Consider the following 15,519-nt stretch of genomic DNA (forward strand, 5'->3'; position numbering starts at 1 on the left):
AAACTGATAGTTGAAAGATAAGGTTCTCCAATTGCTTTAACTAGAGTTCAATATGGGATTGAAGTCCTGGGATGATATATTGAAGACTAATTTGCATAACTCCTGTTATGTGAGTGATATATGCCTGAGTCCTTGTGGGCTTTTGGGAGGAGTCAACGATGAAATCATTTGGAGCTAATGCCCATTCTTAGACTAAGCAGTTTGGAGAATAAATAGGAGCAGTTCTATGTCTTGACCTTTGAAACTATTCCCTGCACCAGGGAGGATGAGTGGAGGTAGGAGAATGTCAAGAAATCCAGGTTTGATCCAAGGATAATAGCTGTGGTCAGGGACGAAAGGCCAGTTGGTTTGCCACACTGCATGGTGGCTTTCTACTATCTTGTAACCAAGCTCCCAGGACAATGTGTGCCAGGTTCCATGAGGGAGGGGCTGTGAAAATTTAAATAGAGTGTCAAAAGGAAAAGTTGTGATTCATTAAAGCATTGTGAAAAACTAAAACCATGAGAACTACCCTGTGGCAACCCATTCACCAGAACCCAGTGCTTTGGCTAAGGCCTCTGGAGAGTATGAAGTTTGAGCAGGTCCACACTGGTGTTAATGGGAGGGGCAATGTTCTCTCTCAGCTCCAGAGCCTAAAACTATACCAAGAGGCAGGCAGAACTATCAAAGTCCCTGAGGTCACAAATGGAGGGAAACCAGCTGTGGCAGGTGTCCCACAGACTGGTCAGATGAAGGAAGTTATGCAGTAGAGACGGTGAGAGCTCTGGCTCTCAGACCCAGAGACTATGGATGTAGTTATCCACATCCCTGTCTGTTTCTCCCCAGTCACCTGGTAGTTGACATTGGGTTACAATGGCTTACTTAACCCACAAGATTATGGCACTTCTTTAAAACAACAACAACAATATGAAATTCTCTCCTGGGGCAATCGAATAAAGCCTAGTGTAGAATGCAATGGCAAACAGTACAAAACCCCAGCTATGAGGTGTCTTTTGCTCATAACCATTCTTAAAACAACTTTTAGACTCACTTCACCTCTCTTTGTTCCCATTTTCTCATTTGTAAAATGGAGATTATAATATTTACCTTCCAAAGGTATGTCACATAGGAGAAAATGTCTGCTGAGCCCCCAGCATCTCAGTATCTGACAATGCCAGACATTCAAGACTTTAGCTGTCTCTACTCTTTCCTCCTGTAAGGTAAGGAAGAGAATAGGTATTCTAAATAAATCTGATTTCTTTTTTATTCTCAGCATTAAAGTAGAGGGAACATCTGAAAGTAACCTTTCTTTTTTTAAAAAAATATATTTTTTATTGATTTCAGAGAGAGGAAGGAAGAGGGAGAGAGACGGAAACATCAATGATGAGAGGACCATTGATCGGCTGCCTTCTGCATACCCCCCGCTGGGGATTGAGCCAGCAACCCGGGCATGTGTCCTGACCAGGAATTGAACTGTGATCTCCTGGATCCTAGGTTGATGCTCAACCCCTGAGCCATGCCGGCTGGGCATAACTTTTCTTTTTTAAAAGACCTAATAATCAGGTTTGGGGGTATTTCTTTTGGGAGATTAGAAAATGGGTTAGATTGTTGTAATTATTTCCTCTCTTACAAGTCCTCTGAAGATTTATGCATAATTTGCAATTTAAAAATTATAAACTGTTCTTACTTTGAAGACTTTTGTGAAATTGCATAGACATTAGGCAATATCAAGTATGATTATATAATTTATGGCTCACGAAACAAACAAAATCAGTTTTCTGAAATTGTATCTAGGTAAAAATAACAGTAGTCGGCCTTCTGTCACTTTACAGAGTTTCCAATGTAGTGACAGGGCTGTAATACTTATTTTACTACATTTATATATTACTATGTATTATATATTACTATATTTATCTTTTACTATTACTATCACTATTTATGTATAATAGTATATATTATATATGTACATATAATATAGCATATACTATATAACATGTTTTACTATAATACTATTTTACTTTTTTCTTATTTTTTATAGCATTTTAAATATGACTGATGCCTCCTTAATATTTATGTATACATATATGTGTGTGTGTGTACATGATGCACATATATATAGAATAATATATTTCTCTCTTGCAAAATAAGGATAATTTCACCATAACATTCTTATGCAGACTCTTCTAGGAAATAAAATGAGCTCTACAGCTAGTTCTTGTATCTGGCCCATACCATTTGAAATTCTTTCATGGTCTTTCTATGAAGTTAACATTTAGAATTCATAATTTCAGTCCAGAAGATTTTATCACAGCAGCTGCAAAATTCTGTTTGAACTGACTAATAAATTGGTTGCTCTTAATCTTATATTTGGACTCACTCTGACCAAAGATGTTATGTGGCAATCCCTTTTATAAGTAAAGAAATCTCAACAGTAAACACAATTATTTTTTGAGTATCTTCTTTGAGCAGAATGCTGAGTTAAGCTTTGTGAATAATATAAAATTCCCCCTTATCTTCAGAAGAGAGACAGGTACATTTGTTCACTCCTAATATTGTGAGCTACCATATATGCTGGGCATGTACTAATAAGTTATACCCATAAGATATGGTATATCATAAATTCTATAACAAATAGATACTATGGAAAAGGAGAGACAAACTTGTATTAGGGATAGCCAGGACAGATTTACTGAGGACATGTTACAGTATTTGAAATTGGCCATGAAAGATTGACTGAACTTTGACAAGTGGAAAAAGAGAGGGAGAAGGACATTCTTGGTAGAAGGGACTCTGTGCATGTACAGTCTTAGGTAAGTTGAGGCTCAAAATATACATTCATTTATGTTGTGTTTATTGTGTTCTTGCACTACAGAATACTTTTATCCAATGAATCATAAAAGACCACCACTATGATGTAATTATATGAAGGATAACCAGATCATTCAGCGTTTTGAATAGCATATAATCACATGGAAAGGGGTGATTACCTTAGATACAGCTGGTTGGGCTAGAGTTGGCTTAGGTGGTGTGCTGGACAATGGGTGGTGGTGTGACTACAGTTCTGTAAGTCAGAAGTCCTCCAGCATGGATCTCATTAGGCTAAAATGAAGATGTCAGCGGGGCCAGTTTCCTTTTTGGAGATTCTAGGGGAGAATGTTTCCTTGTTCATTTATGTGGTTAGCAGAATTCAGTTCCTCATGGTTGCAGAACTGCTATCTCTGTTTCCTTGCTGGCAGTTAGCTAAGGGCTGTTTCAAGGTTCTAGAAACCACTCACATGCCTTGACTCATGAACCCCTTCCTCCATCTTAAAAGCCAACAACTCTTCTGCCTTCCACTACTAAGGACTCATCTGATTCCATTCGGCCCACCTATCCAGGATAATCTCCCCCTCAAAGTCTTCAACCTTAATCACATCTGCAAAATCCCTTTTGTCATGTAAAGTAACATATTTGAAGGTTCCAGGATTAGAGTGTAAACATTTTAAGGGGGAAATCATTATTTGGTTTACCATACAGTGTCTTAACCTCCTCTGATACCTCCTAGAAGTGTAGCCGGGGGCAGAATAGAGAGACACGTATGCTCCTTTTCAGGGTGTCCATAGGTATCAGTCACAGCAATCACAGCAGCAAATCTGGAGACTGGGTCCAATGAGAGAGATGATAGATTTCAGTTCTAAGTCATTAGTGAACCCAGAGTCCAATGAGGTAAGAACTGTAAATTTCTAACTAGACATTTTCTCAACATCTACTAGCTATATGCTAGCCACATAGAAAACATGAAATTCAGACTACAGCCTCTGCCCAACAGATTCACAAATTCAATTTGTCAGACAGAGAGAGAACAGTGTGAGGCATGCCCTGCCGGTGAGGTGAGGAGGGGGAGGCACAGAGTGAGGGAGGGATGAGCCACTGCCACAGGTAAATAGAATGTTAGAGCTGTCCAAAGGACCTCAGATATCATTTAGGCATGTCCTAGACCTTTTAGGAAGTTTCTTGGGAATGGATCCTACCCTTATATCTAGTTCTCTGATTTATCCCCAATATATAAAATATTGTTTACTGACTAGTGGGTGTTCAGTAAATACTTGTTGACTCACTTCGTGGAAACTCTAGTCAGAGGGTGAATTGGTATGATTACAGTCACACAACCGGTTTATGGTAGAGCTGGACCTAGAAACTAGTTTTGATTTTTCATTATTTGCTCTGTCAAATTTAGGAGGCAGCTCCTGGAAAATGAACTACTTCAACAGATGAAGCCTCCTGCATGCTGATTCCACCTTGTACATAGCATTTTTTCTTCCTATATGAAAGAGTGCCAACCAAATCTATCAATTTATTGTCAAGAAGTCTGAGATCTGTTCTCAGTTTCTCTACTCACTTTATGACTGAAGCGAATTACTTCACCTGTCCAAACTCAGTTTTTCATGTATCATGAGAAAGGCTTATGCTATGTGAGTTAGATATACAATATTATAAGAATATCGAAAGGAACATACCAGGTTCTTAATGTAGGGAAGAGACAAGGGAAGGCAAAGCATTAAAAAATTTTTTTTAAATGAAAACACAGTATATATGCTATGAATCTATTTAGGCATTTATGTAAAAGAATGTATTTGTATATAAAGACATTTTAAAAATAAAAAAATGGGGATCCAGGGCTTCTACCTTAGATCCCTTAGAGCAGAATCTCAGGGATAGGAGATGTGAAGAGGTGGGGACCTGCATCATTAACAAGTATTCCAAGTGATTCTGGAACAATGAAGTCTGCGAATTTTTGCTTTAGGTGCTAATGTCACTAGCTGTAAGCAGAGCATATTTGGAAATTTCCATCCTGCAATGCAGACTCAGCTGATCCTCACTGTCTTGGAACATAGTAGATGCATAATAAATAGCTGCTGATTATTTGGGTCATTTGGAGGACAGGTGCAGGGAGTGAGGGCCAAAGTGGTGAGAGAAGCAGATCAGTCAGGCAAGACCAAGCCTAGGAGATATGAGGAAAAGCACCTGAGAACAATGAGCTGGGTCCCCTTGCCATTTTCAGGCATTCAACAAATACAATTTGTTAGGCACTAAATACATGAGGGAATTTTTCTATGTCTTATTTCATTTACTTCTTCAATAACCCTTAACGGTGAAGTGAGTAGCACAAGTAGTAGCATAACTAGGATTTGAACACATAATTGGGTTCTGAGCACTAAAGATTCAACCAGACAGGAGGCTGCTGCTAATAGCATGGTGAGCACAACAGACGGCTCTTTTTCGTATCTAGAATCTTGCAGCTCTGCCATGGTTATCCCTGTCTGTCGTCATTTATTAGTCGGCTGCTAGAAGCAGCTTGTTATATATCCAACCTGGATCCCACCAAACCCAGATTACAGCAAAATGTGATCTTTGTCCATCATCTCTGGCCAGTGTTTCCTCAGCAGGGAGAAAGTATTTCCCAGCTGACTTTGCACAGTACAAGCCTTCAAAAGGCCCAGGCAACTTCCAGTTCTTAGGCACCTACCAAGTGAAGATCATTCTGGCTCTGTAGCTTCATCTGCTAAGTGCAGAAGGAAGATGAAGTTGAGGGAAAGAGATGCCCTTAGTTCAGGGGTGAGGCAACAAATCGTTCAAATAAATGCCTTACACATACCCATTTTTCATCCCTGGCGTTGGGGAGGGAATAGGAAAAAATCAGGTGGATATTTTGCGCACAAATGTTTGAAAGTAAACAAAAATGGCATCTTTTTGTTGTCCACTAATATTAACTTGATCTCTCGACTCGTGAGCGTCGGCCCCCAATCATTTCTGGAGAAGTAGCCATTTTGCAGATTCCAGAGGATGGGAGCGGGGCCGGAGCCCAGCGCGGAGCCCATCGGGTCGGCGGCGCCGGGCGGCCTCCGGGACCTGGCGGCTACCTGCAGTCGGAGGGGCGGGGGGCGGGGGCTGCGGGTCCGAAGTGGGGCCCAAGCGGTGCAGGTTCATGAGCTAGGGCCGGCCCCGCGGGACGTGTCTTTGGGGGCAGCTGCAGAGCCGCGGCTCCCCGCGCCTCTCCGCCCGGTGCGGGAGCGCGGTTCAATGGCACTCCCGCCCCAGGTGTGTGGCCTGCGCCCGCGGTCTCAGCCCGCAGCTTTTCGCCCACAAATACCCCCTCTTCTACAAATCACTTTCGGCCACAGGGGCCGACTCCGAATCGATGACCACGGAATCAAGACCGCCTAAACCAAGGGGCGCGGGGGGGTCCAGACGAGACGCGGCCTCTCAGCCTGGCCCGGGCGCCGGAGGAGGGACCTAGCCGCCCGCTCCTGCTCCCGGCTCCCGGCTCCCGGCTCCCGGCTCCCGGCTCCCGGCTCCCGGCTCCCGGCTCCCGGCTCCCGGCGCCCAGCCCCCGGCGCCCAGCACCCTGCTCCCAGCTCCTTGCTCCCAGCTCCCTGTTCCCAGCTCCCTGTTCCCTGTTCCCAGCTCCCAGCTCCCAGCTCCCTGTTCCCAGCTCCCTGGTCCCAGGTCCCAGGTCCCAGCTCCTTGCTCCCTGCTCCCAGCTACCTTCTCCCAGCTCCTTGCTCCTTGCTCCCAGCTCCCAGCTCCCAGCTCCCTGTTCCCAGCTCCCTGCTCCCTGCTCCCAGGTCCCTGCTCCCAGCTCCCTGCTCCCAGCTCCCTTCTCCCAGCTCCTTGCTCCCTGCTCCCCGCTCCCAGCTCCCTGCTCCCTCCGCCCCTACTCAGTCGCAGCCAAAGCACGGAGCGCGGATGGTCGGCCGAGAGGAACGGGGCGGCCGCGGGAGCGTGGCCGCGGGCCCGGAGCCGCGCGCACCGGGCATGCTCAGTGGCGCGGCGGGCTGGGCGGCCCGGCCGGCTGTACCCGGATCTGCTCCGCGGCGGCGGCGGCGACGTGAGCGCGCAGGGGGGCGGCGTCCTCGCCTCGTCTTCTCTGCGCCTGGGTCGGGTGGCTGACGCCGAGCGGAGAGAGATGTCGGATTTCGACAGTAACCCGTTTGCCGACCCGGATCTCAACAACCCCTTCAAGGTGAGCTCGGCCCCCGGCATCGCCAGGCGCCGCGGCGCGTCGTTGTTGGTGAAAACAGGCAACTTCCTTGGCGCCCACCGCGCCGCCCCTCTGCCGCCGAGGCTGGGGCGCAGGGCCGCCGCACCGCTTTCCCGAGTCTCGCCCAGGCCCCCGCGCGAGACCCCTCCTGGGGGGTCTCCCCCGGGCCCCCGCGCCGCTCGCTTGGGGGTCGGAGCGGAACCTGGTCTCCGCGTCCGGCCGGCCCTCCCCCGTCCCCGGCTGAGGGGCGGCGTGCCCTCGCCCGGGAGTGGGCCCGCGCGCCCGGAGAGTGCCTGGCCCTGCCCTGGGGAGCGGGCGGAGAGCGCCCTGGGCAGGTGGAGTTGTCACCTGCCGGGCCGGGCCGGGCCGCGCGGCATGGGGGTCCGGGGCTCGCGCTCCGGTGGGGTTGTCATGGGGACTCGAGGTGGCCGCGAAGAGCAGCGGGGGGTGATGGCAGAGGTGTGTAGGAGAGGTGAGGGCACCGAGTAGCCGAGTCCACTGCAATTAACAACAAAAAGGTGGTGTTTTTATTTTTTAAACTTGTGTTGCGGCCAGATACCACCGGCGGCGCTGCCACCCCCTCGGTTCCTTTAGGCTGAGGGTGAGGGTCTGATCTCCAAGTTAAAGATGAGCACACCTGTGAAAGGGTAGTGCACAGGGACGATCACCTTCCTGCCTAACTGCTCGTAGGAAGGTGAGCGCCGGGTATTTTCCAGGCTCCGGGTGCGTCACCGGCTCCTGGGCTGTCAGGATACCATTTCCCGCAGGAGCTCTCCTTCTTGGAGACGACCTTCCTTACCAGCCACGGCCGCGGAGGACTCGGCTCCGAAACCCGCGAGGGAAGACCGAGGAGTTCGTTCTCTGCGCTTAAATGAATGCATATCTAACTCTTTTAAAATACGCCAGGCTTCTTAATGAGCTCGGCTGCTTAGTACGTGCAAGTTGTTTCCAAATGTTGGTTGAAGTTATTTCTTAATTTCCTCTGGATATATGCAGTCGTAACCTTAACTCATAGTCACACGAAATGAAATAGTGACTTTAATTTGTGGTCACTTAAGTGTCACGTTTGGCTTGTTGAGTTTACATCTTTTTCCTCTTGGTTTTATCTCTTATTAAGAGTCCTGTAAGAGGAGAAATATCCCCATTCTGATTGTTAGCCTGATTAATTTGATGGAAGATTATGTTAATTAGATGATCCTGGTTATAATTGACAGCTTGACTCCGTCTAAACGTAAAATAGACCCAGTCATTATTCCTTTGCCTCTAATTTCACTTAAGAAAATTCTCTGCAGCTGGCCTGAAACTTTTTTTTTTTTACAGATGATATGGTTGCACTTTAAGGAGAATTACCCACCCCCCCCAAGTATAGTATTTAGTGTTTCATCATTCATGTTGTGGAAAATTGGAGCATTAAATCATAGGTAGTCTAAAGAGATATTTCATAACTTGCCAAATGGGTGTTATTTAAAATATTTTAAAGGTATAAAATTAAGAACCTGTTAGTTTTTCCTAATACAGATAATTTATTGATGCTTTTATACAGTATCTGACAGCGTGGCTGTCTGTTTTCCATTTGGTCATTCCATTTCATAGCTCATTTTATATAGGTGGTTCTCTTTATTTACTTAAAATTTTTTTCCTTTTTATTGAATTTATTGGGGTGACACCGGTTAACAAAATTACAGTTTTCAGGTGCACAATTCCACAACACATAATCTGGACACTGTATTGTGTGTTTACCACTCCAAGGCAAGTCACCTTCCATCACCATTTATCCCCCCTATGTACCCTCCTTCACCTCCTCACATCCCCTATAGTTGGTGCTCTTGTTAGTGCACTACATTGTTGTCTTCTTATCCCAGACTGTTCTTTTGTGACATCTAATGTTGCCATGACACTTTCCTCTTCTGCCATACATGAGGTTGCTGTACTAATTTTAACCCTCAAAATAGTTGTAAATACTTACTCATTGTGGTATGAAATTATAAACCTTCTTTGTAAGTGGATGCACTCAGAGGATAATTTTTATTCAAGTTCATAAAATATTTCAAGGGATGGATAATTTGGGTCTAAAGAAGACTTGGTTGTATATATGCTCCTGTTTATGGTCTTTCCCTGTTTTTGTTGACAGTCACAGGCACAGTGTATCTGACCCTTTCCATTTGTGTTCAGCTGCCCTTCCTCTTCTCAGAGTAAAGCTTTACATCTATAGCATATTTCTTTCTACTTTTGCTTTCCTTCTATGTAAATGAGATTTTTGAAATAACATTCCTGGTCCTCTCTACTTAAATATAAAAAGTTTCTAGATTCATCTTTGTATTACCTTATGATCATCTATCTTTTCAAATATGTTCTTATTTTCAGTATTATAAAATAAAGTTCATATTTTCAAGATATATGATATTTTGTATTTGGCAACCACTAATTTCTTTTTTATTAAAAGCTACTTGATTTTCATTGTTTTTTCAGAATTTTAAATATTTCTTTTCCTTCACTTTTATGTTAGGAACACTTTTTGTCAGTATCTTCATTTGAGCCATAATTTCTGAGGATAATGTCTTTAGATAATGTGACTATGGTGGTTTCCTTGATTTAGTAGCTGTTGTAAAATTATTAGCTGCATTCAGTTCATTTTTTGAGTGCCTGCTTTATTCTAGTGGTTGTGATAGGCTTAGTTAATGAGTTAAGGGCATTTGAATAGTTTTCAATAGTGCATCAAGAAACTTGGAATAACTGAAAATATATAGTAATCAGAAAGAAAATAGATTATTAATTATATGGTCATTTTTGATAATCCAATCTTGAGTTGTTGCAATGTGGTTTTAAAGCTAGAGAGGAAACGTATTTCCTGCATAGTCAGTGCCTTTATTGAGTAATTGCTATATGTCCTTTGTTCTTTTCAGTTATTCATTCATTCAGCAGATATTGAAACATCTCTATTTTTAAGAATATTAGCTTAACATGGAGACAAACATGCTTGGAAAGTGAAATAAAAGAAGAGAGTTATCAAACCAGCAGAGACTTGTTCAAAAGAGGGAACAATAAGTGGTCAGAAAATTGTCATGCCTCCTAATATGCTTTAGTACATTTATATGCTAATCGATTTTGTTGGAAAATTCACTTTAGAAATAACATTTAATGTAATTTAAAAATAGAATAAAAATGTCAAAGTTGGGAAAGGAAAATCCTAAAATGTATTTAGTCAGATCTCATTCTATGGATGAAGAAAAGCCCAGAAATATGATATTTTACATTTAGCAACCATTTAAATTTCTTCTTGATTAAAAACTATTGGATGGACTTCCATTGCTAACTTGCAACTTGCTCATTGTCTTATATCCAGGTGTAGGTAGTGCAGCATTGGCATTAGAACTTAGATCTCCTGATTCCAAGCCACTGCCAGTGGCACTGTAATTGGTTGCATTTTGCACACCAGCATTCTTGTTTTGTATTTGGTGCATTTGATCCTGGCTGCGTCACTAACCAACTGTGAGACCTTGGAAAGTTACTTAGCCACTCTACACCTCAGTTTATTATTCTGTAAAATAGGATAATGGTACCTTTGCCTTCTCCATAGGATTGTTAATAGGATTTTAGATGAACATACATTTGGCATGTAATAAGTGCTCAGTGCATCATGGCTTTTTAATTTGATAAGTTCTCAATGCATGATGGCTTTTTAATTCGATAATAAGTAGTATTAATAGTAATTAGAGAAATTGTATTTAATTATATATAACCATATTATTCTTAGCTTATTAATTTGGTGAAGTTTATGTTCCTTTTGACTCTTCTAGAGTGTCTGGTAGCTTTTTGGCAGATCATAGTTGAGGAATTAAGGTCAAAAATTATTAAGTGGTTTGCCCTGAGTCACCCTGCTAGACTAGATCCAGGTTGTCTGAATTCTAATGCTTTGTCACTACAGATGCTTCCTCTCTAATTAAAGAACTCTTTTTAAAATTGAGCACAATGTCCATTTTGTTTTGGCCTCAAAAATTAATTCTCTATTTAAATTAATTTAAATTGGTTCTACTCTATCTCTTAAACATGGCTTTTACAACTCAGCATTCTGATTTATGTTATCTTTTAAGTTACAGTAATTTTGATGGTATCCTAAAAGTTTAGTTGAAGTTGAAAGTTGAAAACCTTGTCATTAAAAAGTGACCTATAATTCAAAGATGTTATCCATTTTGTTTTCATTTACATTAAGTTGATGTCACTCCTCCCTTATCCATTTAAAATTTAAGATTGGAGATTGGATAGGACTAGGAAAGGGTTCTGAGGATTTCTTATCTTTCAACATTAATATGCGTATAGTGATAGTAGTTATGATCTATGGTATTTTACATTCAGATCAGCTGCGAGAGTTCCCACTCTCTTTCTCAGGTTGATATTTTTAAAAAGCATGTGTTTTGCTGCTGCTTCTATTTTATCAAATTAAGATGCATCATTATTTACCATTGTCTCAGTTATCTGTTGCATTATAAAAAATCCCAAAATGTAGTCGCTTAAAACAATTATTTGCTCGCTATTCTGTTGCTTAGCTGGACAGTTTATTTTTTAATGTTAGTGCCTGGAATCACTCAGGTGGCTTCAACCTTCTAGCCCAGCGATTTTCAAATGGTGTGCTGCAGGTTTTTAAAACATGCAGTACTGGACTACTTAGTCAGGGGCACTGACCCTTTTCCCTTAGATTGTCAAATAAAAAAATGACAACAGCCAACACAGTAGCCTTCTGGCATGAATGGCCTGTCTTGAATCATAAATGCATAGGTCATATAATAGAGTTGCATCTTATTGGTCACATCACATAATAAGGTTGCATCTGATTGGTTAATTCTTGGTAACAGAAATCCTTATATACAAATATAGGCACCTGATTTTTTAAAAAGTCACTTTGGAGCAAAGAGAGTAGGTAATTACTATTATTATTTTTAATCAGAATTATACCTATTTTTCTTTATAAGATCAGTGAAAAATATATTTTTTGGTGTGCTGTAGAATTTTAGTAATTCGTTTATGTGTGCCTTGAGATGAAAAAGGTTGAAAATTGCTGATACAGCCCCTGGATGGTTTAAGATGTCCTCACTAAAGTATCTCACGGGGCAGCAGTTGGTTCGCTTTCATGTGGCCTCTCTACTAGGAATAGCTTAGGCATTTTACATAGTGGCGGCATTGTTCTATGAGGCCAAGAGCTGAAGCTGCAAGGCTTCTTGAGTCATTTCACTTCAGCTACCTTCTGTTAGTTAAAACAAGCCACAAAGCCAGCCTAGATTCAAAAAAGGAGTGAGAGGGATTAGATTCCACTTCTTGATGGGAGCAGCTGTTTTTGATACAGACCTAGGAACTGAAAAGATATAGCCAGGTACAGGATAACCTCAATGCACACTTCCATTCAAATAGGGGAGGAGTGGGAGGCACAATTGCTGGTCCATAGCAAGTCTGAAATCCAGCCAGGCTCATGTTTTCATTGCTCCCACTTGGGGGCAATGCGTGTTTCTTGATTAGGTCCTAGTTCACTACCTGGAAATCTTTCCCTAATCTGTTATTTTCTTCTGCTTTTTGGCTGCACACTCTGAGAAGCCATTTTCCTCTGTAATAAATGAGCCCTGTTTGTAGCTGAGTAGCATTTTTAGTCGGCTTCCTACCTGTTGAAAGTTGGGAGCCCAGAAGCCTCTCTTCATTTTGAAATGTCTGTGTTCCTTTTAGTTCAGGCTAGCACAGCTCTCTTAACAATTCTTGTTAATCTTATCAGGGTTCAAACTGTACCTTAAAACACATCCATAATTCTTTTTGAGACAGTTGTTTTTCTGTAGGATAGAGTGTCAGGGTGCTTTGGATCAACACTTAAGATATTTAGAAAACCTTCTGTCTAGGTTAAACACCTCCTATGGCCAGTGAAAACTCTCAGGCAGGTACAAGGGGAGGCTGCTAGTATGGGTGGGGTGTCTTTTACAAGTGCTATATTGACAGAACTAGTATTTGAACACAGCTTTATTTGGGTCCCACGAGTCTAACAATAATCATAATTGAGATGATGGTGACTGAAAAATTTTGAAAATAAACTCTTCTTTTGCTGATACTACTACCAAAACAAAGTTTTGTGGGGTTTTTTTCTTTTTCAGTACAATTAAAAGAAACGTTTTCACTTATTTTACAAAATACAGATGAGTTACTGAATACATTTTTGTATATAAACAAAAACATTGAAACCTCTTAAACATCTAAAGAAGGAATAAGTATATTGTAAGGTGTTGTTCATTTTGAGTATTGTGAGGTCCAACTGAGTACTGGTGGGATCAAACTAGGAAGAAGGGATTTATGTTACTTATACACATCATTTTGACTTGATTGATAGTGAAACAAGAAAAAATAAATTCGACATTTGAATGCAAGTGACTTAGTATATGTAGCTATTAAAGGTTTTTGCTTATCAGACACAGTCAAAACAATGCATAGTGTACAAACATTATATACATAACAAATACTGGCAGTTTCCACTTTCTCCAAGAGCAATAAGCAGTGGCCGAGTTGTATACATGCTGTTGGCTGCCATTTTACCTGTGGGAGTCCTCGAATGGTGGTTAGAGTCCTCATGTGGTGATTTGGAATATATATGGAAAGTGGTGAAAAATGAAAGTGGGAGGTGATGGGAAAAGAGCAGGAATATCACCTAGTCATTGGCTAGGGGCTTGTATACTAGTGTATTTTTATTACCATTTAGCAAATTTCCTAAAGCTGTTAATGCTTGTTTTAGTCAATCTTGTGGGTTTATTTATGGCCTACCCCTAATTTTTGGCATCTCAGTCATAAATTTTAGTGAATTTGCTTGCAAGTAAGTGGTATATTGTAAAAATGCGAATTAATGTGTTCCCCAAACTAAAAAGAAGTGTATCACATGCTTCTTCTATTTAGTTAAAACAACTTTTTATGAAAATGTTTATATTTGAATCTCAGGGGTATTTAACCACCATGTAGAGTTGAGTTTGCAGGAAAATATTCTATGAACTATATATATTGCAGACAAACATTTCTGTGTTCTTAGGCTGATGTTAGGGGAATTAGAGGACAGGGTAAATGAAATTTGCGGATATTTTGTCTTCCACTAGTAGAGGGGAGTAGATAAAAGGTGGCTCTGAAACCAGGCCTCCTAAGTTTGCTTCTCTACCTCCTAGGTGACCTTGCGCAAATTACTTTTCTGCCTTCCATATTTAATAGTTTTTTTTTTTACATTTCTTATAGTTCCAGGAGGTTTTTTTGTTGGTTTTTTAATTTTTTTGTGTTTTTTTTCTTGAATCAAGACAAAGATGGGAAGCTCTTAAAATAACGGATAAAGGAAATAAATAATGGTGCAAGATTATCTTTGGATGCAACATGTGATTATTTATTCTCCTTTATTTCTCCCTGAATTGCCTATATTTTCTAAGTCAGACTCTCATTTTTATTAACTTTTAAATTTTTGGGCATTAACAGAAATAGTAACAAAGACAAAACTTACAAATTACTGGTTGTCTTACAAAGCTTAGTGCTTTTAGAAGCTATTATATATCACAACTTGAAATGAGAGTAATAGTGAGAGCTGTTTATTTTTATGACATATCACCTTGTGATACAAGTTTTCTCTTAAATTTTGGAAAGTTGTGCACTTCATTGTTTAATGTTGGTGATGTTTGAAGAAGACGTGTTCTTTTTATTATATTTGAGTCTGTTTTTAGTGTTATGATTACTATTTGAAGTCATGGGAAGCTAGCAGGAGATGAATTCTTGGTCTCACAACTGGAATTCTGAATATTTCCCCCCCAAAGATATATTGTTGTAGAGAATGCTTAGATTTGGTAGTGCTATGATTTTAAGTACTGGCCTGGGGAGTTTAACTATCAAGTTATCAAGAGTAGGTTATTTGTTTAGCCAGAATTTGTTTTATAAGAAAATCTTCTATGACCTATATACTTATTCTTAGGTGGAAAAACTACATTTAAAGTTAAGTGCCTATAATATGACCAAAGTACTAAGACCTTTTAAAATTTGTTCACGTCTTTGTTTGGCACATTTAGTGGTAATTGTTCTGTTATTTTGGTATTTAATATACTAAAGGAGTAGATGACATGATACTGTATATAGAGAACCCTAAAGGTTCTACCAAAAAGTACTAGAACTGATAAATGAATTCAGTAAAGTAGCAGGATACAAAATAAATATCCAAAAATCAGTTGCATTTTTATACACCAATAATGAACTATCAGAAATGAAAACTAAGAAAACAATTCCACTTGCAATTGCATAAAAAAAACCACACCACATCTAGGAATAAATTTAACCAAGGATGTAAAAGATCTGTACTTGAAAAATTATAAGACAGTGAAGAAAGAAATTGAAGAAGATACAAGTAAATGGAAGCATATACCGTGTTCATGGATAGGAAGAATTAACATCATTAACATGTCCATACTACCCAAAGCAATCTATAGATTCAGTGCAGTTCCTATCAAGATACCAATGATGTCACCAACTTACTCCAT

The 15,519-nt window shown here is 40.8% G+C and overlaps 1 protein-coding gene across 1 annotated transcript in view; it reads left to right on the plus strand.

Moving 5' to 3' along the window:
- Positions 1-6,837: 6,837 nt before the first annotated feature.
- Positions 6,838-15,519, plus strand: part of SCAMP1 (secretory carrier membrane protein 1) — a 56,770-nt gene continuing 48,088 nt past the window's right edge. The window contains exon 1 of the mRNA XM_087815427.1: positions 6,838-6,982. Within this exon, the coding sequence (XP_087671553.1) occupies positions 6,926-6,982 (57 nt within the window). The 5' untranslated portion in view covers positions 6,838-6,925. The remainder of the gene's footprint in view (positions 6,983-15,519) is intronic.

Source organism: Miniopterus natalensis, chromosome 3, assembly GCF_054644295.1.
Source record: "Miniopterus natalensis isolate mMinNat1 chromosome 3, mMinNat1.hap1, whole genome shotgun sequence".
Lineage (NCBI taxonomy): Eukaryota > Metazoa > Chordata > Mammalia > Chiroptera > Miniopteridae > Miniopterus > Miniopterus natalensis.